At 40.5% G+C, this 27,478-nt stretch overlaps 1 protein-coding gene across 1 annotated transcript in view; it reads left to right on the top strand.

Annotated features, from left to right (window-relative positions):
- The first annotated feature begins 1,584 nt into the window (after positions 1 to 1,584).
- Positions 1,585 to 27,478, top strand: part of DACH2 (dachshund family transcription factor 2) — a 482,776-nt gene continuing 456,882 nt past the window's right edge. Inside the window, exon 1 of the mRNA XM_065410944.1 lies at positions 1,585 to 2,093. Within this exon, the coding sequence (XP_065267016.1) occupies positions 1,585 to 2,093 (509 nt within the window). The remainder of the gene's footprint in view (positions 2,094 to 27,478) is intronic.

Raw genomic sequence — 27,478 nt, forward strand, 5'->3', positions numbered from 1 at the left:
AGGAGGTTACTCCGGCTGCACTGGGAGTTTAGGTGGGCGTATATAAGTGTGGGTGAGAATGCAGTGAATGGGGTATCGAACAAAAGAGGGGAATCACAGGTGCACAAGAATATGCAGGTGCACAAGACAAGTGAGGCCGGGTGAAGGGAGGCAGGCAGCAACAAACAGCAAGGAGAGAGGGCAGACGAGGCAGGGGCAGGAGGCAACAAGCAGTAAAGTGAAGGGGCGGGCAGGGCAAGGGAGGTAGGCAACAAAAAGGGTGGCCACTCATGCATCCACAGAATATGGGACTTCTGGAATAGTGTGGCCTGCCCCTACCTGTGTGACCCTGCCCCTGCCAGGGTACTCACATGGAGGACGCCATTTTGCAAAGCACCCATCTCGCCCCCTCTGGTGTACATGTGAAGTCAAGCTGTTGGGAGCAGAGCACTACACTCTGCAAAATGGCATCCTCCATGTGTCCAGAATGACACTGGTCTAAACCATGTCTGGTTTTATATTAGTGCTGGACAGGGACAAACCTTAGAAAAACAAGACTGTCCGGCTTAAAATCGGACAAATGGCCTGCCTAGCAACAAAATGTGGGAGAGAGGGAATTACAGAGGGGGCATGTAAGATGGGAGGGGCCACATAGGGTGACGAAATAGCAAGTGTGAAAAATCAGGACACTTTTTTTCCCGGGGGTGGGTGGGTGACGGTATAATTGTATATATAAGACAAAGCTCCTAATATTGGGATGTCTGGTCACCCTACCGCCACATGACCCACAAAGGGAAAGGGGGCATGTGAGAAAAGGGGGACAGTTTACTGCAAGGGGAAGGGGTCTGTGCTAGATGGGAGCAGTGAACCACAAGGGGCAGGGGGTTAGTGGGCAGGCAGAGGAAGCAGGGGGTCCATCAGCCCACTACAAACTCGGAGAGGAGAAAGGGGAGGAAAGTGTGAGGGGGAACACATGCACCCATGTGCTAAGGTTGCCGCCTCTGAGGTATAAAGAAACCCCAAACAAACGGAGCACGCAGGATGGTCCTGAGCCCACAGAACTGGGCAGCTGGCAGCGTACTGAGCACCCTGGCAGACATCCCCGGACAGCTACTGCTAACTGCAAAGAAGGGCCGGTCCTGGGCAAACATGGACAGGTGACAACCCTATGGTGGCGAGAAGTGAAAAGGCTGCTGCAGCCCCAGGTGGCCGAAGGCAAGAGGCGGGCTGGCAGATGGTCACTTTGGTCAGAGGAGGCGGCGGGGGCGGGCAAAAGGTGGAGGCAGGGCTCCACGCCACTCCCCCTCCTGAGCAGCAGCAACACCCGCAGCCGCCTCCTCCTCCAGCGGCAGCAGCCCCAGCTCCCCTCTGCAAGCAGCCACTAGCCGGGGCCACGCTTGCTGAGGGCCAGGCGCATTGGCTGGAGGGGGCTGTCACTCTTCCCCCCGCCCCGGTGGAGGTGGGGAGGGCTCTGAGCGAGCGGCTGCTGCGTGCGCGAGCGAGCGAGCGAGTGAGTGGGAGACTCTGTTTTGGGTCGTACTGCAAACAGTTGGGGAGAGTGAGCGTGGCAGGGAGCGCGGGGCTGAGCCGCCGCAGAGAGTGACCATGGCTGTCTCCTCCGCGCCTCCCGTCATCTCGGCAACTTCCAGCAGCGGCAGCAGCAGCGGCAGCGTGGGGGGCCCGGGGAGCTTGTTCCGGGCAGACCCCCTCTATTCCTCCAGCCCCTCCGAGTCCCCCAGGCTCACCAACAGCCTGGTCAACAGTTTCCTGGCTTCCAGCGGCGGCGGTGCGGGCACGGGAGGCGGCGGAGGGGGTGGCAGCAACGAGTGTAAGATGGTTGATCTGCACGGGGTGAAGGTGGCTTCTTTCCTGGTGGAGGGGCAGGAGCTGATCTGCCTGCCGCAGGTCTTTGATCTCTTCCTCAAGCACCTGGTGGGGGGGCTGCACACGGTCTACACCAAGCTGAAGCGGCTGGATATATCGCCCGTGGTGTGTACGGTGGAACAGGTCCGCATCCTGCGGGGGCTGGGCGCCATCCAGCCCGGCGTGAACCGCTGCAAGCTCATCACCAGGAAAGACTTCGAAACTTTGTACAACGACTGCACCAACGCCAGGTGAGCGGCAAACTTCGCTGTCACTCCTCACGCCCCGGCTCGGCGCCTCTCCTTACTGGCTGCCCACTGGTGGCAAGGGAGGGTGCTCAGCCTCCTCCAGGGTGCGGGTGGGTGGGTGCCCGGGCACCTTGCGCTCCTCAGGCAGCCGGAGCCCTGGGCACAGTCGCGCCAGGAAAACTTTGTTTCCGCGGGAGTCCCAAGCCTGGGGTGGGTGGTGAGAGTGCTCCCGAGCTGCTCGTGCCAGGCCAGCCCGGAGGCTCTTCTCTGTAAACAGAGCAAAGAGCCCGCTGCCGAGCTCTCCCGAGCCCGCTGCGTCCCCTCCAGGCCTCTGAGCGCTCCCTAGCGCGCCTTGCAAGGTGCCTACAGCCCTGCAGGTTCCGCGTTCGGGAAGATGAGCGCCTAGAAGTTCAGCCTAATTGTGGGGCTCCGCTGCACGACTATACCGGACGGTCTGTTGATAACGTGCAAACTGCCTCTTACCCTGTGATGGCCTCTTTGAGAGAGGGTCGAGATGCAGGATGCGCCAAAACTAAGCAATGCTTTAGAAACGGAAACCCCACGTTGGCACGAATAGTCAGGTTGCGAATGGGGCAGTGTTAAGAGGATGCTCCCTTCACTTTGGCTAACTGTTAGACAAGTTTTCTGGACCGTACGGTATGGTCACCTTAAATCGCTGTCTCTAACTACAGAAGCAGTAGGAGCATGCAATACAGTTTATGATGCTCGCTGCCAGAAGGGACCATAGCAGAGTTAGATGGTGTAAAGGAGGCAATAAATTGTATGAAATCTGTTCTAGAGAAAGAGGAGTGATTTAGTGTAGGTGATTACACAAAATTCTTAAACTGTTGAACTTTCTTGCTAAGGTTTATTAAATCTGTGTACCAGGTAACTGCACTAAGCATGAACTTGGCTAATTATATGAAATGATTATTCACTTTCTCGCAAATATAGTATCTAGATAATCTTTCAAATGACTATGTAAAAAGGAACTCAGTACTTTTTGCTTTAAGTTCTTAGCTGTATATTTTTTCTCTCACTGAAAATTATGATCTCTAGTTGTCTGGGTTGTGAACATAACTTGTGATACAGTAGTCATAAGTCTTGCAAAAGAAATAACGATAGCCAAAGAACATGTGCTATGTGTGCCTGAGGAGTATGGGTAGTTTACAGACAAACTGTTGCTTAGTATAACTCTGGAATAATGGTACATTATTTAATCAAAGAGGTTTTACTGTTGTTATAGCCCTTGTCCTGTTGTGCTTAAATGATTAAACCCAAAGCTGATTGTATTCATGGAAGATCCCTGCTGGGTTCTTCATACATGGGGGGTCAGAATACTTGTTTGTGACCTCATAGTTCTTGCTTTAGAAATGATAATGATCTCATAAACAAAAAACTCTCAGGGCTTAATAGAAATATATAGTAAGAAAGGGTAAATTATAAGAGAGCGAACTCTAGATGACATCTAATAGTTAAACATTCAGCAATTTCTGAGGAAAAAACTCAGACTCATCTTTCTATCTTAAGAAGAAACGTTATCTTTGCATATGCTGTTTACAAGTACGTTGTTTAGGCCTGCCATGACTTACAGCAGGGAAAAGTTAACTTTCTATATTAGAAGTCAGGTGGTTAGTTCTTACCACTTAGATTCTGCTATACGATGGTTTCATGTTTTAAGTAAATGCATGTACACGATGAAATTAAAAGTCTTATTTCACTTATTTGGGGTCTGATCCTGCTTCCATTGCCATTGGCTTAAGTAAGAGCAGGTTTAGGCTTTTGATTCTTATGGCAATTTTTTTTCTCCTCCTGTTGTTATGTTTTGTTCTCAGTGATAAAGATGACATTTCAGAGCTGCTTTAATTCCATTCCTGCCTGTGTCCACATGAACTGTATTCTTTTTCTTGCTCACTTTCAGTTTCTCCTGCTGCCCATTTATTTCAACAAGTCATACTCCTCTGTGACATCACAACTACTGCCACATCAAAGTTTTGATGTATAAGCAAGGTTTGTGACCACTGTATTTGAAAAAGATGGGAACAAAATTCTATAAGGTACCCTTAGCATACCTAGCACTTAAAATATCTTTGGCTTTTTGCAAAATATTCACAAAATCTTGGTGCCCAAGCTAATATTAAAATAACATGTTTCTGAAATTTGACTGGCAAGTTGATCTCAGAACCACGTTTTTGAGCAATGCACACAAAACGACCAAGTTGATTAGTGGAAATAAGTAATTGCACACAACTGAGTGGATGATACAGCCCCATTATACACATGACATGAAGATATGTGCAAATTGACCAAAAATGGCACAAAATATTGAAATAAGTGTTTATTTCAATTTGTTCTTCACCAAAATCCCATGGCTGGGAGAGGGGATAAGATATGCAAAGAGAGGCAAGGGCAGAGGAGCTCTAAATGAGAAAATAGGAGCTGAGAGATGCTGTAGGAGGGTTTGAAAGATGCAGCCAGAAGAGCCAAGAGATGCAGTCAGAAAAATGTGGCTAGGGCATTGGAGAGAGAGACCAACAGGACTGAAATAAAGCACATACCTGTCCAAGGGCAAAAGCAACTCTTAGTTTAAAAGATTATACAGGAAAAAGCGCATGTGCCATGTGTATAAGCCCCTTTTACCTAATTACGGAAATGAAATTTATCTTCATCTGTTTAGGGATAACTGCTACCAAGATATTTTAGTCACCACTGACTATCTCGCTGTTTATATGCAGTATTCTTTTCTTCTTTTGAAAGTACCAATATCTGGAAATAAACTCACTACTATCAATATGTTTTGCATTCAGATCTACACATGTAGTGCGTAATAGCGATTATGAGTGCATGTGAAACAAACTTTTTTCAAATGAATTATCTTAAAGTTGAATGCCTGCAGCTTAGCCATATTAATCGTATTGTATCATGATAATTTGAAATGCTTAACCTGACACTTAGTTTGCCAATCAAATTATTTATTGACCAGCCCGGTATACTTCATGTCCAAAAATGTCTGATGATAATAGATAAATTGTCATACGTAATGGAATTCTCTTGTCTCTTACTAGATGTAACATATCCTGGACACTACTGTGCACATTCTATGAATTACATAAGACATTTTAAAGTTCATTTTGTCATACAGTGTAAAATAGTTGTATTCCTATACCTGGGAAGTAAAGTCAGGAAAAGACTGTGATATCAGTGAAAAGTTAGAATAAAATCTTTGAAGATGTGGTAGAACAACACATTACTTAAGCATTTTATCTTGCAGTTCCAAAATGTTGTACATTCCTTCCTTATCCTCTGAGTTATAAAAACAATTTTATAGCAGATTGTATTTAAAATCATGTTCAAATGCTGAGGCGGGCTCGAGAATCGCTGGAAAAGTAATTAGAGATCTCATAGTTGATTTTTTTCTCTTTCTATATTAGTGTGATTTTTAAAAACAAACAACAACTTGTTTCCAGCTTTGCATTTTGCGCTTTTGCATTAGAATGAAAAACACGGCAGTGCAGATTAATCAAAGAATGGACATATTTAACTTTTTTTCTCACTCCTCCTCTCTGACACAATATTTTCTTAATTGAACTTGTCTACAGAGCTCTTAAGAATTATAGAGAAATGCATCTACAAGTGAAAGTTTTGGTTGGGGATTTTTCCTCCCTTACACCAAAGTGAGGTTTTTTGTGTGGTATAAATATAATGTTGTACACACATCCCCATAAATGGTCTAATTATCCATCGTTATATAATTTATTTTTAGGAACCATGAAATAAAACTTTAACCTTTTCATAAGTCAGTTCATTGTAAGTAGCAACTTCAAGAATGAGTGAATCTTTTTACAAAGCCTAATTAAGAAATAATTTATGATATTTTGGAAGATTACTCAAATCAGACCACCAATTGATTAATTGTAGCATTATAAAGTTTATTCTAAGATTTAAAAGCAAAAGCTGTATAATGTGGTTGCGTTATAACAACTTAATATACAACTACAGTAAGAACAGTTGTACAACAATGTATAATAGACCCTTAAAATCACAATTGCATATGTATGATTCATACCCAACCAGTAGAATATTTTTGATAAGATTCTTCTGGGCATTTGTATTGGATGAATGCTGTAGACTGTTGTGGTAGTATTGCTCTGGATTATCTGGTGAACATATAGTAAAATATTTCACATGAGAAAGTGTTTTCAGGTAAAGGGAACTGCAGAGCAACACATGGCTTATTTTCTGTGACAAATTTGAACTATTTTGTTAAGCTAATATTTTGTATTACTTTGGCTTGTTCACAAACAATTAAAGACTTTAGAAATGAATCTATGCAGTAAATGCAGACATTTTATTTCATGGCATAATGAGGGTCTAGTCATGTTGTCTATTAAAAGCAGCCCCATAGTCAACAATGCTCTGTCTTTTATTAGAAGAATGATGTCAAGATTATAATTAAAGCAATCCAGTCATGTGCCACTGCACAGAGCGTCCATGTGTATATTGATTTTAAATGTACACTTACGCTTCCATAAACTACTTTGCCTTTGCCTAAGTAAATATTTAGTGTTAATTCATACTTGCCAAAAACTTGTTAGTTTAGGAGGTGATGTTATATTAAAATAAAAATAATCAATTTTCTGTTTTTTCTTTTGTGGATGGGGAGATTTACTTAAAACATTTTATTGAGGGTTCTTGCTAGTGTAGTGGACTTCGTCGGGATGCAGAAAGAGATTTTTTTCCATTTTTAAAAGGAAATTACTGATACCTTTCGAAAAATAACTAAGATGAACATCTTTGGCCTTCTGAAGTTATCTTATTCATCTCAAAATCTTTGGCTTTTGTAAAAATGCTTCTCATAGGCAAATCTAATATGAAGAAACCACAATCAAAATTCTTTACTTTTCTGATAGCAGTAGAGCTTTCCATCTGTAGCATAATTGGCTTTTTCCAAAAGATGAACATTTAATAGTTTTCCTGTCTACATTTATTTAAATTTTCTAGTGTAACTTCTTCAAATTGAAAATACTGTGTTTCTGGAGCAAAGACAAAAAAGCAAAACAATTAGGTATTAATGATATTCTTGTTGCATATTCAAAAGGTCTTTGCAAGCATTTCTTCTCCTTTTCCCTTTTCACCATCTCAACCTGCAGAACTCTTCACTGTCACTTCAAATCACACAATTCTAAAAAGATAAAACAACATTTAAACTCATTTGCTTTGGGAAAGAAATAGAGCATTTGCACCCAATAAGCCTGATTGTGGAACTGCATGCAAATTGTGTTTTGATTTATCTCTTTTGCACTTTTTTCCATTTGAATTGATCTTGCATTAATTTTGCCAGGCGGCTCTGTGAGGCTGCAGATGTTGCCCTGTGTTTAATAAATCAATGAGACAGATCTGAATGAATCACTTCAGATGGATTCTCTGCTCGGTTTGATGTCTAGATGTTATTCTTAGCTTGTTATCATGACAGATGCATTAATGTTCCCATACACTGCCAGCAATGTCAAAGAGATTGAAGCTTTTAAAGTGGCGGTATCCCCTTTTTTCAGTTCTGTTAGAATAACTAAATTGTCTTTTTGGAACAGGGCAAAAATATAAACTTAATCAAAGGATTAATCTGGGGAAATATTAATCTCCGGATCACTCTGTAATATAAAGTTAAACATATATAAATTCATACTGAATGATTAATTATTGTAAAATGTTAGAAATCAATATTAAAATCTAAATGTAGCATAGCTTTTTAATAGTGTAACCATTTTCTCAATATTAATATTTCATTGTAACAAGAATGACCAAAATAAATAATATAAGATTGGGACACATTGAAAGTGTCACTATAAATAGAATATAATTGTGTCCAAATTGATTAGAGGATGGAGTTAGTTTTTTAATTCTCAGTAATGTATTTCTTTTGGATTTAACGCATCTAGGTTTAACATTTGTTTGATGCAGAAGAGGAAGCAGCTTGTCTGTTGTGCTTCCATTATTACTTCACAATTTATTGCTGAAAATATTACAAAAGTTGTTGATCACAGTTTTTTTTTGTGATCCACATAGTCAGGTATCCACTATCTTGGAGTAGAACCCATGGATCACAGATCATAAAATAGGCTGGAGTATTCTGACTTTCACCGACTATTTTAAATTCTAAAAAAGCTTATGTAAAGCATAAAAGGTCCTTGTTATTACACTGTAATTGATCTTCCCAACTACATTAAACACAATTATAGTATTGTTATGTTATTTTTTAATGGCATTCCTTGTTTTCTCTCTAATAGGTAAATGAATATCTTGTGATTTGTTGTGAACCCTGTGAGATGCATCAATCTAATCTCTGTCAACTTTATCATTTCCATCTCTTTTATGTTAACATTTTATTTTTATAAATGACTAATCATGTACAAATGTATAGATTTAAAAAACTTGTTACTTTCCTTTCATTAAGGCTTTTGAGGATAAGTGGGAAAAATCAGCTGTTACAGATGTAGATTTATATTTGCCTTCTTAGCATTCTTGCTACAGCAGTTCCAGTTTGATAAAGGAAACAGTATGTAATAGAAATATGCAGTATATGCAAATAACCTGACACTTTAACATTGTTACATGTACCTTTATTTATCCAATATATCAATGTGTGGTGTAGCATTAAACTTACAAAGCCAGAAGTGACCAGCTCTAACTTCATGAAATTATACTCTGTATAGGCTGCTCTTGGGTACGTGTGCGCTTTTTAAATGGTAAGCTGATAGTGAACTCCAGGACAGTTGAGGCCCAGAGCAAAAAATCCTTATATCGGAATTGTACTGCTTATTGTATAGCTTTGGAATGAGAGATCATTGTTTATTTTTAAATATTTTATAACAATTGTATGAATAATTTTGCTAGGGAATTCTGTCGGTGTTAAATCCTGGTTGAACAAATTTTACAAATTGGAATTCTGATTATGTCAGAACAGTTTGTCAGTGCCCACATTAAAAGATGTTGAGGCCTAGTCTTAAAGTCCATATTTGGATTTTGCTCAGGTGAACCTCGCATTGAGATCAGTGCAAGTTTGCCAGAACAAGGGATGAGTAAGAACTTATTTATAGATATTGCTAGTACATGAGCCTTTGTTTTCAGAATTGGGTCCTAATGCTAAAACCTTCATTTGATTTCCTTTCTGCAAGTGATAAGTCTGTTACATATCAAGGAAAGAATTGGCATGTACATGTGTTTCTTCTCAGAAAGTACCATAAATAATTTTGGGCCTGATCTTTCTTCCACAGAACTCAGGACCTTTATTCTTTGCTCTGCATATTCTTGCATTAGTATAATTTTTAAATTATTTTAAGTTATGAACAAAGATGCACACCTTTAAATCTAAAATATTTGTCTAATCAATAGAATCCTGACAGGCACCCTTGCTTCCTTTTTTTTGGCAGAGTTCTTTGTGTGATTATTCTTCAGCTTAATAAAACTTATTATGTAAACAGAGATAGTACAAAAAGCACAATTTTTAACACATCTTTATCTGGAGTACTCTAAAAATAATAAAAAACTGTAATAGCAACAAGAAAAAATAATCAAATGTATAAATGGCAATTTATATGATGATAACATTCACAATTTGAGATTCCTTAGATTGTTTTGAAAAGTACATTAGAGATATTGTAGTACTATGACATTTTTCTTTCAGTGTAAATTAAGGCAAGATTTTTATATGTTACGATTAAACATGAATTACCAAGTACAACAAGTACACTAGTATGTAATGATTCTCAGTGATTTAGATTTATCCTGCTTGATATTAGAACTGTCCCTTGGGGCAGTGCACTTTTGATCTTGATTCCCTATTGGTAAAGCATGGTTATCCAAATTGACTTGGTAATAGGTATTTTTTCTCTCATTCTACAACCTGTGAATTAGAAACATAGATACGTATTAAGTAGCGCACTTTGTAGCCTGCCCTGAAATGTTCCAAGATACCAATCCTAATGAAACTTATATTCACATGCATTTCTCTTTTCCTTGGTGGCATAGGTAGGTTGCCTTTTTTTGTATGTGTATGTGTGTTCATATATATAAAAAGTTTACTGTCACAAGCAATCTTAGGGAGATTACATTTCCTGTGGCTGTACATTATTTTGACCTGTTAAGCCTGTTTTGCTTGTTAGTGTATTGTCAGAGCCTTCTTGATTCAGTTATAAATACTGCACCCCCACCCCCAAAAGTACAAAGAACCAAAACAAAAGAGTAGCACCAATTTTATTGTCGTACAATGATTTTTAAACAAGTCTGCTTGTTATAATGTAGTGTGTATGTTAAGGTCGAAAATGTTCAGTTTCAGTTGTGACTGATGATCTTATCAAGTTTCTGGCAGCTGATATCTGGTAGCAGCATTTAAGCTACATTTAGTCTATCTGCTATTTATGTGATGGGTTAAAAAGAAAAAGTAATATTGATTGGTCTCTGGATTAAAGTTTGAAATCGGCAACAACCTGAACACAAAAGGCTTTTTTTATGATTTCTCAGCTTGCCATTGATCTACCAGTTTTATTGCACTCATTATTTATTAAAAGAATTTGCAAGCTAAACATAACGTTAAGCTAGTTTGCACACAGGGACCGCACTTAGGAAATTGAATGGAAATTGCATTAGAGATGAACATCTGTGCTATTTTTCCACTCATGTGTTTATGGGTTTGTATAAAAGGTGTATTGGATTAACAGTTATAACCATTATAGCTTGCAGCAATATGTTAGACACTGAGCATTTAGTTGTTATTTAGAAGGAAGTCTCTTTTTTGCTTATCTTAAAGGTATGGTAATACCATCACAGACAATGTTTTGATTGTCTTATTCTTTATTAATCCAGCTGTTACAGTTTATTCATGTATAAAACTCAAGATATCTGAAAATATTATACTTGCGATGTACTGTATACAACTTGAGATATCTGACAATATCATGCATCTGATATATTACCAATGCAGCCTAAGGCTGTATTATTAATTTATTTAATTGAAGGTTTCTGGTGACACTATTAACTAAAGTATGAGTAGTTTGCACATCACCAAATACTGACATAAAATATGGTCTTGTTTTATATTTATAATATACAGCATATACAGATGCATAATGTAAATTTTGACAACTTTTATCTAGCAATTCAGATAACTTGCTGTCTTTCTTAATCTGAATCATTTCTATGACACTTTGCAGCAGCAAACCCAGTGAAAATCTTAAATATTTTGAGATTCCTTTCCCTTCAGTATACATGTCTAATTATCCTCAATACTAATAAAAGTTATATGTGGCACATCAGAATAGACCCCTAGAGATTTGGGATCATCTTCTGTAACGCAGTATTGTTTGTGTTATCCTTTTGAAATAAAGAGCTATAATAACTAGTACTGGGGAGGGGGGCGGGTATTTTTAGATATCAGTTTTAAAATAGAGTGAAATAATGCAATAGTGGCTTCAGGGTTGTTTGAATTAAAAAGTATATTTTTAGAAGTAAACTATTTCAGGTTTATTTAGTTTTTAAAAATATGTGCAGTCAGTACATTTATGATTGGAATGAGTTGAAGTGTATCATCACTTGCATCATCAATGCATGTTTCCTTTCGTTGCTGTACTCAGTAGTCCACATCTCACTGGCTCATCAGATTGGTAACTCTTCAGAGTATCCCATGCCAAGTGGGAGAAATGGCTCCGTTCTTCATGTCAGAAGATTATGTTGACCCGTTTTGCCTTCTCTTGGAGAAATGACCCATTTCTAAACTTAATACACCTCTACCCCAATATAACGCGACCCGATATAACGCGGGTTCGCATACAAGGCGGTAAAGCTCTGACACGCTGCTCTGAGCAGCGTGTTAAGGGTGCCGGGCCAGGCCGGGGCCGAGGGATTGGCTAAGGGGCAGAGGGTCTCAGGGGCGGTCAGGGGCTCCTGTGGACTACTGAGTACAGGGTCTCAGATGTGGACTACTGAGTACAGGGTCTGGGAGGGAGGAGCCATGGGGGGGCACTTTTGGGGCCCCTGCAGTCCCAGAGTGGCCCTGGGGATTAGCTTCGCTTCCCGCCGCAGGTGAGTGTGGGGGGGCGTCCTTTCCCCAACCTCCCCGCACTCACCGACGGCAGGAAGCGGAGCGCCGTGGTTGGGAGGTGGCAGAGTGGAGCAGGCTGGGGCCGGGCTGCTCCGCTTCCCACCGCTGCCGGTGAGTGCCTGCAGGGGGTTGGCGGTGTGGCTAGGGGTCGGAGCAGTCAGAGGACAGGGAGCAGAGGGGTTGGGTAGCGGGGTGATTAGGGACGGGGGTCTCTGGAGGGGGCGGTCAGGGAACAAGGAACAGGGAGAGCCAAAGCAAGTTCGATATAACGCGGTCTCACCTATAACACGGTGAGATTTTTTGTTTCCCGAGGACCGCGTTATATTGGGGTAGAGGTGTACTGTAAACAGGGGGCTGTGTTTATCAATATCAAGAACAACTGAGTTTCTCAGGGAAAAAAAATCCAGTGCTTTTGGCTTTTTTTCTACTTAATTTTGTGAATATTGTTAATGTTCCGTGTCATTTTTGCTCCCAGCCAAAGTCCCTCTGTGATAAGTTTTCATATACTATCACATAACACATCTGAACCTATAAAGAAATTTAGGTAGAAATTGGGTTTAACATTGAATTGAAATTTGCATCAGTGGGGATGTGGTTTGTTAATCCTTTGTAATGGGACCTATATGTACATACAGAATTAGAATACTCTAAATAAATAAATAAATAAAAGCCACCTTCACAGCTCCATTATTGTGTGTGAGATTCCTAGAAATACTCCAGAAACTAACTTCAGTTAACCCCTGCAAAAGCCTATAATTTAAGGATATGTCATATATTATGTGTCGGCACGTAATGAAAATAGAATTTTCAGCACATACCTTTATTTTTCATTATATCTATCCTGTAGATTTGTCTAAAAATGACTATATATGTATCCTCACTATGTCCTTTCCTTAATTACGCCAATCCTCAGAACTTTAGTTTTGTATTTTTCTGTTTACCAAGTTTCCAGGAAAAGTGAAACTAAAACAAAACACTTCATTATTAATTACTAAGTTAATCAAAATTATCATATTACCATGAATGGAAATAGAAAGCTTAGTCCAGTATACTTAGACAACACAGGGTGGTACATTGTGGTAGGAAAGTTTATTGCCGTGAGTTTGGGATGATCACATTACGTGGCAATAGTGAAGTCATGAATATATGCCAAGCCAACTTTCTAATGTTTAAAATTGAGAAGAAATATCTTTGCACTCCTTCTGCACCCCAAATTACATGCTAAATTTCTGAGGACATATATGTTGATGAAATATTGTGTGTTTTGTTTCCAAGGGGGAATGAGTGTAGAAAACACATTCTGTTCTGACCATAAAGAAGTCTATTGTATCTTTTTATGACAGCCCAAATCCCCGCATTAGAACGAGTTAGTTACTTCAATGTAGTAATAACACAAGTGTTCAACATTGTGAAAATTAAAATATTTTAAGAAAAGTAAATATAGTATATTGAATCCATATACTGTAAGTGCATTTTAAACTATTGCATATTATGCATTTGGTAGTGGATAAATGCCAGTCACATTACTTTTGCTCTGCTGCAGGCTCAGACTTTGACTACTGGACTTGATTTTTTAACAATAAATACCATCAGAAAGGACCTGCTGCAGGCAAACATGAACTCTATTGGGTTTTGCAAAGTTCTTGGACATATTTCATACTTCATAGCTTTGGAGGTGGCTTTATTGTCTTGGGAATATATTTTCCTTAGGATGCATGTGTGTAGTTCCCATCAAACTTAAGGAAATTATGATCACACGTGTACTTTGAAACACTGTTGAAAAATAGAAATTAGAAAGGCTTTTAATTTTTTGTCCTCCTTGATTCCCCTTTCTCTCCGTTTCAGAACGTACAAGTAGATAGCTATAATCAAAATGGTAGCAGTTATAAAACAAGAGAATATGTAATCTGAACAAAACCTTGAACAATAACCTAACATCAAAATCACATATATTTTTAAAAAATAGATAATTGTGCTTTCTCTAGCTGATGAGCATATTACTGAAACAGCAGGCTTTTTGTGATAAAGTTTATTGGTTTTCTGTGGCACTTGTAGCATCTGAGGGCTTCACAAACATTGAATTAATATTGCCTTTCAGCCTCATGTTAGGTAGGGAAGCATTACTATCCCTATTTTGCAGAGAGGAATTGAGGCACACAGCTAATAAGTGATTTGCCATCATCATACAGGAAGTCTGTAGAAGAGCTAAGAAGAAAACTCAGATTTCTTTCAGAGTAGCAGCCGTGTTAGTCTGTATCCGCAAAAATAACAGGAGTACTTGTGGCACCTTAGAGACTAACAAATTTATTAGAGCATAAGCTTTCGTGGGCTACAACCCACTTCATCCGAAGAAGTGGGTTGTAGCCCACGAAAGCTTATGCTCTAATAAATTTGTTAGTCTCTAAGGTGCCACAAGTACTCCTGTTATTTTCTCAGATTTCTTGAATCTCAGGTCAGTGCCTTCACCACAAGAACATCCTTTCTCTCTCTACCAAATTTTCTGTTATAAGACCAGTATTTTTTTGAGCTGAAATTTCTCAAAATTGCTGTCTTTCCAGGGAAAAGTAATGTGAAATTCCCCCCAAATAATCAGGCATGGTATTCTGAATAAATGAGTTTAAAAACTAAGTGTTTTGATCTTTGAAAAATCTTGACTTTTTTTTGGAACTGTGTATTTCCAAAACTCCTTAACATAGAAACTCTGAACAAATTTTATTCATTCAGCCTCACTGAGCATTGTGTCTGGTTAGTATTTTGCATGATTTTAAATATTTATTTCTTGTTTTTAGTATCTATAAAATCCAGTGGATTTTACAAATTTGGTTGGCAGTTGGTCAAAACTTTGGGCCATGTGTTTTGTAGCTAACCCTTAGTCAGGAAATGTATAGGACTTTATGGAGTTTTCATAGTTCAGAATACAGTATTGGGCTGTGGGGATGGATTTTAAGAATTCTGTAAGTTCTAAAGCACAAGAGAAAGGTAGAGTCTGGGAAAGAAGACAGAACCCTTGTACAGGTGTACTCTGATGCAGATATTGCAGGAGAGCATGAAGAGTTTATAAATCCTTAAATACATCTTTTCTGTAGAATGTATGTAGACCAGGGATCAGCAACCTTTGGCACGCGGCTCGCCAGGGTAAGCACCCTGGCGGGCTGCGCCGGTTTCTTTACCTGCCATGTCCGCAGATTTGGCTGATCGTGGCTCCGATTGGCCGTGGTTCGCCATCCCAGACCAATGGGGGCCGCGGGAAGTGGTGCAGGCTGAGGGATGTGCTGGCCGCGGCTTCTCGCAGCCCCCATTGGCCTGGGATGGCGAACCACGGCCAGTGGGAGACGCGATCGGCCAAACCTGCGGACGTGGCAGGTAAACAAACGGGTCCGGTCCGCCAGGGTGTTTACCCTGGCGAGCCGCGTGCCAAAGGTTGCCGATCCCTGATGTAGACACTCCATCTCCTATACATTGTACACTTTATTCCTAGACCAACGTTGTGGAGCATGTGAATGTGTGTGTGTTAAACGTTAGCTCTGCAAAAGGCTACAACCCTGGCAGAGTTTAGAAACTGTGCTGGTGTATGGCAGGGTTAAAATCAGAGCCATTGATATGGAATGTCATGTGAATCCCTGTGGTCAGGAGGCAAATTTCTGCCATCCTTGAACTGGCCAAACCTCCTCCTCACCACATTCATTAAAGAGAGAAAGATGGGCTATAGAAGACCACATGCAGCATGCAGTTTACTGGTGGGCAGTCACCATACCAGCATCATCCATATCAAATCCCGGAGAAAGAAAATTGAATGGAGCTGGATTAACTGTAGAAGCCACCAAGCTCACTGTCCATCTGCTGCCAAGCCTGGTGCCATCTACAAGGTCACAGCAGATCTTTATTTCATAATTTAAAAAAAGAAAAACAGCCCTGCATACAGCGATATAATTCCATTGTGAGGTTCTGGCGATATCAGAAAGTAGGATAACAGAGTGTGTTTGTTTAATTTCTTTTATTGAACTGTTGCAGATTTGTTATTTTCTTATACTGTTAGAATGTTTTTTTCTCAAGACATGGGCTGTGTTTTCAAACAAGAGTGTAATGGGTACTCCCACCAAAATGAATGTGTACCCTTTGCACATGCAAACCCCCACATTTGCACAAGTTCTCATTAACGTGCAAATACCTATTTTACTCATGCAAATGTGGGATTCTTCGTGCACAAGTGCATCCTTTGTTCACCTTTGCTGCCTGAAAACATGGTTCTATTTGTTTACATCTTATATAAACAAAAAACCCAGCAGAAATAATTTAGGAGTGTGTAAGGGGGTCGACTTGATGATCAAAGTTGAGAGAGATTTCTGGCAGATTCTGGGGACAAAATCCTGGGTAATGATTATTTGATTTGAAAAGTTGCAGCAGAGAGTATAGTGAGGAGCTACAAAGCCTCTGCAGGCTGGTAAGGCTAGGGTGTGCGTGAGTAGGGGCTAAATTCATATGTGACCACAGGGGATTGGTAATTCCTCATCTGAACATGTATTATTGGGCACCTGAGTTATTTAGGGAGGATGGGGTACACATGTCCAACTGGGGAATGGTTATCTTTTTGTCTTCCTTTAAGGAAGGAATCAGTAAATATCTGGTATGCACGGAATAGGAAGGGGGCAGCCAAGCTAAATTGCTGGTGCCTCCTTGTGGCAGATGTCCACTGCAGGTACTTGTTATGAAAGGGATGTGATTATTGAATAAAATGGATGAAAAAAGGATTTAAAGCATCCTTTTAAGAAGAAAAGCAGAAGGGCAGTCAGCAAAATATCTTCAGTGTCTGTATAAGAATGCCAGGAGTATGGGGAACAAGAAGGATGAACTGGAAGTCATGGAATATGAAGAAAATTATTTTAGAGACTTGGTGGGATAACTCTCATGATTGGAGTACCAGCATTGAGGGATATAGCTTGTTCCGAAAGGATAGGTAAGGGAAAAAGTAGGAAGCGTCATGCTATATGTCAAGAATGTATACACTTGCTCCAAGATCCAAGAGGAAGAAAGCGACAGACCTACTGAGAGTCTCTGGGTGAGAATAAAAAGGGAAAAGAACAGTAGCGATGTTATGGTGGGGGTCTATTATAGACCACCAAATCAAGAAGAGGAAGTGGATGAGGCATTCTACAAGCAAGTAACAAGATTAGCTAACACACATGAGTTAGTATTAATAGGGGATTTTAACTACCCTGATATCTGTTGGTAGACTGTTACAGCAAAACATCATATGTCCTGCAAGTCCTTATAGGGGACAACTTGGATGGACCTCCTAATTGCTTCCTCAATTTTGGATCTGGTGTTGACCAACAGGGATGAATTAGTTGCGAAACGTGAAGGTGGTTGGGAACGTGGGAGGAAGTGATCATGATCTGATAGAATTCAAAATCCTAAGGAAAGGAGGACATGAGAACAGCAAAACAAGGATGCTGGACTTCAGAAAGGCAGATTTCAACCAGCTCAGAGAAATAGTAGGCAAGATCCCATGGAAAGACCAATTAGGAAGAAAAGGAGTCAAAGGATGCTGGCAGTTCCTAAAAGATGTATTATTAGAGGCTCAACCTCAAGTATTTCTATGCAGAGGAAAGATAAGAAGAGCTTTTTAGCCATCTAAAAACCAAAAGGGATACATACAGGAAATGGAAGGAGGGGCATGTCACCAAGGAAGTATACATGGGAATAGTGTGAGCATGCATGGACAAAATCAGGAAAACCAAGGCAAGGAATGAGTTACAGTTGGCAAGAAATGTTAGAGATAACAAGAAGGGGTTCTACAAATATGTCAGACAAAAAAAGAAAGATCAGGGATGGTGTGGGCCCGCTGCTCAGTGGAGAAGGTGAGCTGGTAACAGAAGATGATAGGAAGGCAGAGCTGCTCAATGCCTGCTTTGTTTCAGTCTTCTCACAAAAAATAATACGTGATCAGGCTACTAGCAAATTTACTATAGACAATAAAGGGGAGGAGATGCAGATCAGGATAAGTAAAGAACACAGCAAAGATGTTCTGAATAATTTGAATGAATTCAAGTCAGCGGGGCCTGATGCCATTCACCCTAGGGTGCTGAAGGAATTAGCTGAAGAAACCTCTGAGCCACTGGCAATAATATTTGCAAACTCATGAACAGGGCCATCTCTAGGGGAGTGCAGGGCCCTGGACATAGGTGCCGAGTTTCTAATCTTCAAGGGGGTGGTGTCTCTGCCCAGGCCCTGCCCCCATTCCACCCATTTCCCCCCAAGGCCCCACCCCACTTCTTCCCGCCCTCGCCCCGCCTCTTCCCCGCCCAGTTTGCTCCTCTCCCATCCCCCCCCAGCGCCTCCTGACGCCGCGACACATCTGATCTGTGGTAGGTGCTGAGAGGGAGGGGGAGGCGCTGATCGGCGGGGCCTGTTGGCGGGCAGGAGGCGCTGGGCGGAGGGGGAGGTTCTGGTAGGTCGGCTCCTCCTCGCACCTGCCCACTGTTAGCCTCCTCTCCCTGCTTGCCCTTCTGCCTCACCTCCCCGCCTGCCTCCTGCGGGGCCCCCCAAAGCACGGGGCCTGAGGCGGTCGCCCCAATTTGCCATACCCAAGGGACGGCTCTGCTCATGGATGACAGCATAGTTGCTGAAACTAGGAGTTCTGGGGGTGCTGCTGCACCCCCTGGCTTGAAGTGGTTTCCATCATATACAGGATTTACAGTTTTGGTTCAGTGTCTCTCAACACCCCCACTATAAAAATTGTTCCAACACCTGTGGGTGACAGGAGAGCTCCTGGAAGACTGGAGAATGGCTGATGTAGTGCCCATCTTTAAAAAGGAGGAGCCAGGGAACTATAGACCAGTCAGCCTGACTCCGATACTTGGGAAGCTACTAGAGCAGGGGTCCCCAACATGGTGCCTGCGGGTGCCATGGCGCCCGCCGGGGCATCTAAGTGCGCCCGTGTACTGGCCGGTGGACGAGCATCCGGCGAAATGCCGCCGAGAAGCATCATCATCCAGAGGCGTCGCCACCAAAATGCCGCCGATTTTTTGGCGGCATTTCGACGGCGACACCTCTGGATGCTGATGCTTCTTGGCGGCATTTCGACGGCGACGCCTATTGACGTTGCTTGTCGGCGGCATTTCGGCAGATGCTCGTCTGCCGCCACGGTCCTCCATGGCTCGTTGTCTGGCGCCCGCCAGACAAAAAAGGTTGGGGACCACTGTACTAGAGCAATATATAACACATTCAATTTGAAAACACCTGGAGGATGAAGGGGTAATCGCTAGCAGCCAGCATGGATTTACTAAGAACAAATCATGCCAAACCAGCTTGATTTCCTTCTTTGGCAGGGTAACAGGTTTGATGGATGGGGGGGAATGTGCTAGATGTAATATATCTGGATTTTTGCAAGGCTTTTGATATAGTTCCACGTGACATTCTGATAAGTAAGCTGGAGAAATGTGGACTTGGTGGAACTACCATTAAGTGGATGCATAATTGGTTAAACAACACAAACAACGAGTAACTATTAACGGAATGATGTCAGATTGGAAGGAGGTCTCGAGTGGGGTTCCACAGGGATCTGTTCTGGGTCCGGTGTTGTTTAACATCTTTATTAATGACCTGGATGTAGGACTAGAGAGCATACTGATCAAATTTGCAGGTGACATAGATTTGCAGATGGGGAAGAGTTGCAAACACTTTGAGGCTACAGCTAAAATTCGGATCTTGATAAATTGGAGAACTGGGTAATAGACAACAACAATGAAATTTAACAAAGACAAATGTAAGGTGCTACACTTAGGGAAGGAAAACCAATTGCCCAAATACGGAATGGGGGATAATGGGGTTGGCAGCAGCCATGCTGAGAAGGATCTGGGAGTTGTGAATCACAACCTCAACATGATTATTTGTAGAAATTATTTGGTGAACATTTTTGAGTAACAAATGCATTTGAGAACACTGTAATGTGTATATGGAGAATTTGTGACAGAGGTTAAATTTATCAAATAATTTACTATGAGTTGTTACTAATTTTCTATGAATTATTTGCTCCTCTCAAATAGCAACCACTGCCCTGAGCTACTGCATGAGGTTGATTAATTAGTTTCAGTTTGTGTAGTGATATTTCCCAGCCAGTTTAAAAGGATGCTGTGAAGTACTTTTGGGTATGAAGAGGTTTCACAAAATGTTATGTGAATCAAAATGTCTTCATTAATGTTTTCTCAATTTCAATGGAATGTTTTATTTTCAATGTAAACATTCCCCTATTAGGTTTGTAACCCAAACACATCAGCATTGTACTGCTGTTGTACATGAGAACCAAGATATGAAATTGACTATGAATGTCTCGACCAGCATAGTTTCACTTTATTTGGTAGCTGAAGTGAAAAAAACAAATTAACAGTGCAGATGGTAAAAGCTTAATATAGATGTTTAAAAATCTTTTGTTAATAATTTAAAGTGTTTTTAATAAACTAGTTGAAGAATTTTTGTAAATATATGTTTTAAATCTTGACAGTTACTCTTTAAATGAATGTGCACCTAAATAATTTTTCTAAATAAAATATGGCCTTTTTTGTATTTGGGAAAACAAAGCAGTACATTCTTTGCAGACTGCCTGTATTGGATGATTAATATGTCTGTGTTGTTATATATATATATATATATATAATTGATTGTCTTCTAAAATTAATTTTTCATTTGCCTCCAGCTCTGCTTTAATAGAGGACACATAGTTGCCTGTTTGCAGAAATATATATATATATAATATATATATATATATATATATATATATATATATATTTGTAAATTGTTAACATATAAGGCTATGGGGTATTTAGATATCTCAGTGAGATATGGTATTGTCTATGTTCCCATTTTATTTGGTTTCCATTATAATCCTCTGGAGAGGACTACATGTGAGAGAATGTGTTACAAAAGAGTACACATGAAAATGTACTATAAAAAAGAGAGCCTTCAAAATTACTAACTGGCAAGTATGTGTGTTTTTATATAGAACATGCACTACACACATGAGATTTGTCATGTTCTATATAACACTCATTGTGTGGGGAACTAAAGTTTTTTTTTAAAAGGAAGTTTATTGCTAAGGATAGTTTGGAAAATCTGAATCTGGTGGCTCTTGGTTGAAGTTTCTAGACATTTTAAAACAGATGATTCTTTGCTATAGTTGTTTCACTAAAATTTATTTCAGTGTATTAAGTACAGAAAGTTGACACAGCTTGCGGAAGATTAGTCATTAAAAAATTAAACCTATGTGACTCCTCCATTTTATTCCTATCCTCCTACACTGCCCAACAACATCACCTTTCAGAGCACTACTAGTGCTCACAAAAACCAAGGAATTATCCAATATAAGTGTAGTACATGCTAATATGGATGGAAAATACGATTCACAAGCTGGACTTGAAAGCATGATGCATGTTAAACCAGCAATTGCCTGCATTTATGCACACAGTACAGGTTTAACTGGTGGTGTATGATCAGTACTTTACATGTACACCTGATTTTCTAGGAAATCCTATGTATTGACTGTCTAGGTTGAAATGACAGCTGGTGGACCATTTATTACTCATTCTGTTTTGGTAGAAAATTCAGCCTTGTGTGTCATTTAGACTTTGTGACACATGTACCCTCCCAAGGCCTAATGACTTGTCTGCAGATGGGCTGTTATTTATTACAGTCATGTAGAATAAAATTGATTGTCTTCTAAAATTAATTTTTCATTTGCCTCCAGCTCTGCTTTAATAGAGGACACATAGTTGCCTGTTTGCAGAAATACTGTTTAATCACATTAATATCTCAGCCCCCCAGGCCGGAGAAGATAATTGTACAAACGAACAGCAAAATCTGTATCTTTAACTTCTTTTTATGATTAAATTATGCAAATGACTTATCTCCTGCCCTTCGAAGCACTAATCATCTAATTAGGAATGATGTGTTAAAGGGATGGTTTTGAATCAGGAAGGGAGAGGGGGGAATGCAGGAAGCGGAAAATGGGAGCTGACAGTGAAATGTCTGAAGGTACTGTACTTGTACAAGATGAATATGAGGATTTGTTAAAAGGAGCAAAAATAAGGCCCTGTTGTGATATTTCTGATTTGTGCTGTCATTTCAAATGAGGATAGTTCTGCTTTATGCTGTTTGATTCATCATAATTTTGTATATTAACATTTAGTAAACAGGCTTCAAGAATCCAATCCCTTGTTTGTAAGAATTGGAAAAGATAGTGGTGAGAATATGAAAGCCTCTGCATCCTTGTCTGGCTTTCACAAACTGTATTATCTGGAAAACAACATATAGGTATTTGTAGATTCTTTTATAAAAAATGTGTCTTCTACTCAACACTAGGCATCAAAAGTCCATCAGATTTTTGTAAACAAAATGAGTATTAATGCAAGTTTAATCATTTCAATCTCTGAGACCTAACTGCTTATTAACAATAATTTTTCTCTTTAGTTTAAAAATTTTCATGTGCAAATCCCAAAGAGAATTGAGAACTTCTGTGGTAATGTTCTGTAACTTCAAATTTTGGGCTTCTGTTTATGATAAATTATTAAGACTGAGGTTCTGTTTAGCTTGTAGACATAATCATCACTTTACATTTTGGGCAAATGTGAGATCAATGACTGTTGTCCATCTGCAGTGAAATCAAATTACCAGTATTTTTATACCAATGTCAAAAGGATAATGAACTCAGTCTGCATTAAATGCTCAAGCTCATAGTCAAATATGATGATGACCACTTGGTGCATATTTTTCTTTTAATAATTTAAAATTATTTATTTAGCTCTTGTACTTGCTAAAAATAACTCAATTTTGCAAAACTAAGGAAATTCCTAGGGCTTAGCCAAATGAGACCAAGACACTTCAGGTACTCATATACCTGAGGATGTGTGAAAGCATGAAGGGAGACCAAGCAAGCAGCTACTATGTACAAGCTACCTGCCACATGGGAGAGTTCAACCTAGTGGTCAGATGTAGCCATGGAACAACTGTAAAAAGTTGTGCCTTTCTGCAAATCCAGTGAGTACTCTTGCTCTACCAGCTGCCATCTTTAAGTCAAAGGAATGTATTCTGGTGTGTTGGAAAGGGAATAGAGTTTGTAATGAGATCTGATTCTGAATGTTTGAGTTATGTGTGGTATGGAAAGTCTGGTCCTGTGCTTAAGGGTTTTCTTGAATACGGATGCTTGCCTGCAGAAGCACCTCTGTGAACATTGTGTCTGTGTTTTTTTTTTTTTTTTTTTTATAGCAGAAGAATATATTGATCTGTCTGCAGGAAGGAAAAAAGGTTTCCCAGAACACCTTATACAACAGGCTGGGAAACACAACTTTAGAAAGTCAGGTCTCACTGAAATGTCAAGAACTTGGTAGTGGTGATGCCAGAATAATACTAGTGTTTACCGATCTAGTGTCTGCCCTGTACACTTGAAAAACATGCAAACTAAATTTGAAAGCACTTTAAAATGTTGACACTTGTAGATAACCTAGTTTTTCTTAACTGTCTTCAAAATCCAGAACTAGCAGAATGGTTTATAATGAAGAATATGAGTTCTGACATTGCTTTGAAATCAAAGACCTAAATTACTGGCAGAATGTCTTCATAAACAAATTGAGGGTGGGAAGCGTGACATACTTACTGGCCTTCACTTTCTGTGGCTCCCAGCAAGCCAAATGCATTTGATAATCACTTTACATTCATCTTTACATTTACTTTCATCCATAAAAGTCCTAAAATGCTTTACAAATAAAGCTTGGGCAAAACTGGTGAAAAATTCTACGCAACATTTTTGTGATCGTTTGTTTCATGCTACTTGACTCCTCAGAACTTAACGAAATTCTGAGGGCCCAAAAGCTTTTCACACATAAGCTTGTGAAATCCATTTCTACCTCAAAATGTAGTTTTTTTTTTTTTTTTTTAATTTCGTTCACTCAAATTTCAAGATGGGAGCATGACTGCAACTTTCTTTCAGAGAGACAAGGTGAGTGAGGTAATATCTCTTATTGGACCAACTTCTCATGGTGAAAGAGACAAGCTCTGTGAAGCTCAAAAGCTTATCTTTAGGTCTGGGAAAGATAATCATAGCGTCACAGCTAAGGGTATGTCTACACTGGCAAGTTTCTGCGCCACAAGTTATACCACTTTTATTAAAATGCTGGAATTAAACCGCTGTTGCGTGTCCACACTGCTCCTTGTGACACTGGAGCGCATCCACTGGAGCGCAAAGACAAAGACAGCAGCGCATTGTGGTAGCTATCCCACTGTGCAGCTGGCTGCAGGGTGCTTTGGGAAGGGTTTGCAATGCCTCATGGGGCAGGCACAGCGTAACATGATGCAGGTTTCCCAATCCCATTGTTTTATGGGCATCCTACTACATTGCCAGCTGCTTTTCAACTGAAGGGGGTGGGACGGGGGAGGGGAAAGAGTGTGTGACAGGGACTGTGTGTGTGTGTGTGTGTGTGTGTGTATGGGGTGGGGGAGAGACAGTGTGTTTTGGGGGACTGTGTCAGCATGCTGTCTTATAAGTTCAGACAGTGACAGGAAGCAACCAGTCCTGAGACAAGGGGAAGGGGAAAACCCCGACATCAGCCCCCGCCTCCCTCCCTGAGCTCTCTGCACAGCAATCTCTCACACACACACCTGCCTCTGTGTTCAACAGCAGGAGCATTCCACATTAGTGGTTTGTTTTGTGTCCTGGAGCAGATCAGCACAGCACGCCACGGCTGTCAGAAACGGTGCTTTGAAAGGGGAGGGGCTCATGTCTCCAGGGCAGCCAAGTTCAAAACAATGAGCAGAGCAGTCACCTGAGGCATTATGGGTCAGCTCTGGAGGCCAATTACAGCGCAGAAAGCAATCAAGTGTCTACACTGGCAATAGAGTGCTGGAGCCTCTGCGCAAATAGCCTTACGACTCTTGTCGATGTGGGGTTTTTTTGCAGCATTGCAACTGAGTAGTTTCTGTGCACAAAGTGGCTTGGCAGTGTGTACATGTCTGCAGTTTGAGCGCAAAAAGCTGCTTTACTATGCAGAAACTTGCCAGTGTAGACAAGCTCTTTGAACAAGGAGGAACAGATTAAGTGTAAGAAGTTAACACATGTTGCAAGAAACCTTTCAAAATGAAATGGGCAATTCGCACCTTATTGCAGTCATATGACAAAGGAGAGTTAGTAGGTTCAGATCGTTGTAATGAGACATAAAACCAGTGGCAATTTAGGCTTTTGGAGAAAAATTAAGGGAGAAATTTCATACAGTTGTTCTGTTTTAATGAAAAATTTACAAATTCTAAAACCCAAGTACATCTTGACAGCAACAACAACAAAATCACTACAAATATTTTCCCTAACTTTATTATAAACATAATAAAACTGATTTGGAAACTATATATAGGGATTACTTCACCTGCTACTGAAATGCAGTTTGTAAGGTGAAAAATTGCAACTGTTAAATGAAGCTCAGCAACATGACACAACTTTAGGACAGAAAATGAAGAATACTTTCAAATTGAAACCCCATGAAAAATTATAGGCATTGTGGAAATACTTGAGTTAGAATCTGACTAGGAGATTGGCGCTCTGTTCTGTTCTGGTCTGTTCTATTTAGGTTCTTTTAACACTGCTCCTCTCCCCATGGTGGTATCTGAGCATTCTCCAGTAGTGCATTAGGCGATGTGACTAATAACATCCATCACCACTGAAAGTTCATTCTGTTTCTCATCCTCCCCTCAGGGGGCGTATTGTGTTCAGTGTATTGTTTTTGTTTTGGTTGAATTTTTTTATTTTATTTTTATTTTTTTTACATGTACATCTACTCTTCATTTATACAAGAGATGGAGAAGGCAGGTTGAAATGCACCTTGCACTTGGATTGCAAAGGGGTGAGATTTGTGATGGTCCTTAGTTCCTGTGGGAGTTCATTCCGCAGCCTTGGGCCAGCCCCCAAGAAAGCTCCGTTTCCTACACAGATGAGTTTTTGTCCTTATGGTAGAAAGTTCCATTGTGCCTGAGGAGTGGAGTTGTCGACCAGAGTCTTCATGATCTTTTAGATATTCTGCACCTAGGGCATTGAGTGCCTTGAAGATAGGAGCTGAGACTTTGAACTTGATGTGATGTTCTGTGGGAAGTCAGTGGATAGAGTGGAGGACAAACTTGATGTGCTTGTGGTAGTCCATGTTACAGAGGGGACATGCTGCAGTAGTGTATATTGGTTGGAGTTTCCTAGGGGCTGATAGCTTTATGTACCAGTATATTGCATTGCTGTAGTTCAGACAGCAAATGAGACAGGTGCGTATAACCAAGTCCAGGTCATCCTCCACCAGTAGGGAATGGAGTCTCCCAGCCAGTCAGATATGCTCCTGGATGCTGCGAAACAAGGAATCCAGGAGCACTCCTCAACTATGGACTGAGTTGACCAGTTGTGGGAGTGCACCTTTAGCCAAAGGAGAGTGCACCATGGCTGCTTTCCTCTGCCCACTAGCATAACCTCTGTTTTACTTGGGTTCAGCTTCAACCAGCTATTTATCCCTGAGCTGATATCATCCTAGCACTGGGCTATCTTGGTGGTGGTATTGTTGTCATATGTGGTAAAGGATAGTTAGAGCTATGTGGCCTCTGAATGTTGCTGGAATTTGAGTCCAGGTTGTCTTAGTAGTTAATCTAATGGTTACATGAGAAGTTGCATAGGACCACAGTACTCCAGCCATTTGTGGGTACCAAAAAAACAGATATCTTAGGTTTTAATTTCTCAACTGAAGTATGGTTGCATTATGCAAATAGCCAGACTCCATTCTTGTCATTGGATGAATATGCAGATAATGAAAAGTCTACCATTGATACCACTGATAAAAATACCTGTTCTTAGAGCTGTCCCATGGTACAACACTTGGTGCAATGTTAGAGCAGCCAAAGATGAGTTTTAGTTCAGTTTCCATATTTAGGGCTGTATTTTGAAAACTTTCCAGCTTATTCATCAGCCCTCTAATTAATAACTCAAAGAGTTATACTGAAGAGGAAGAGAGGGGGATTAATGTACAGTTCTCTTTCTGTGTCTCTCTTTCCCTTCACAACAATTCTGTGTGTGGAATAGCCTGTCCCAAAATATCTGGCTGCTGGAAAACCAAACATTTGTGCACTGTATTTATTGAACTTTGTTCTACTGCTGAACAATTTGCTAAGAGAATGTCCATTGCATATTTCTGCTCTTCTTTTGCATCTGTTTTGTTCCCTTCATGCTGTGGCAGTTGTACTGAATGTTAATGAGACAATACATGGTCTCACCCTAGGCAGTAATTTTTAG

Source organism: Emys orbicularis, chromosome 9 (genome assembly GCF_028017835.1).
Source record: "Emys orbicularis isolate rEmyOrb1 chromosome 9, rEmyOrb1.hap1, whole genome shotgun sequence".
NCBI lineage: Eukaryota > Metazoa > Chordata > Testudines > Emydidae > Emys > Emys orbicularis.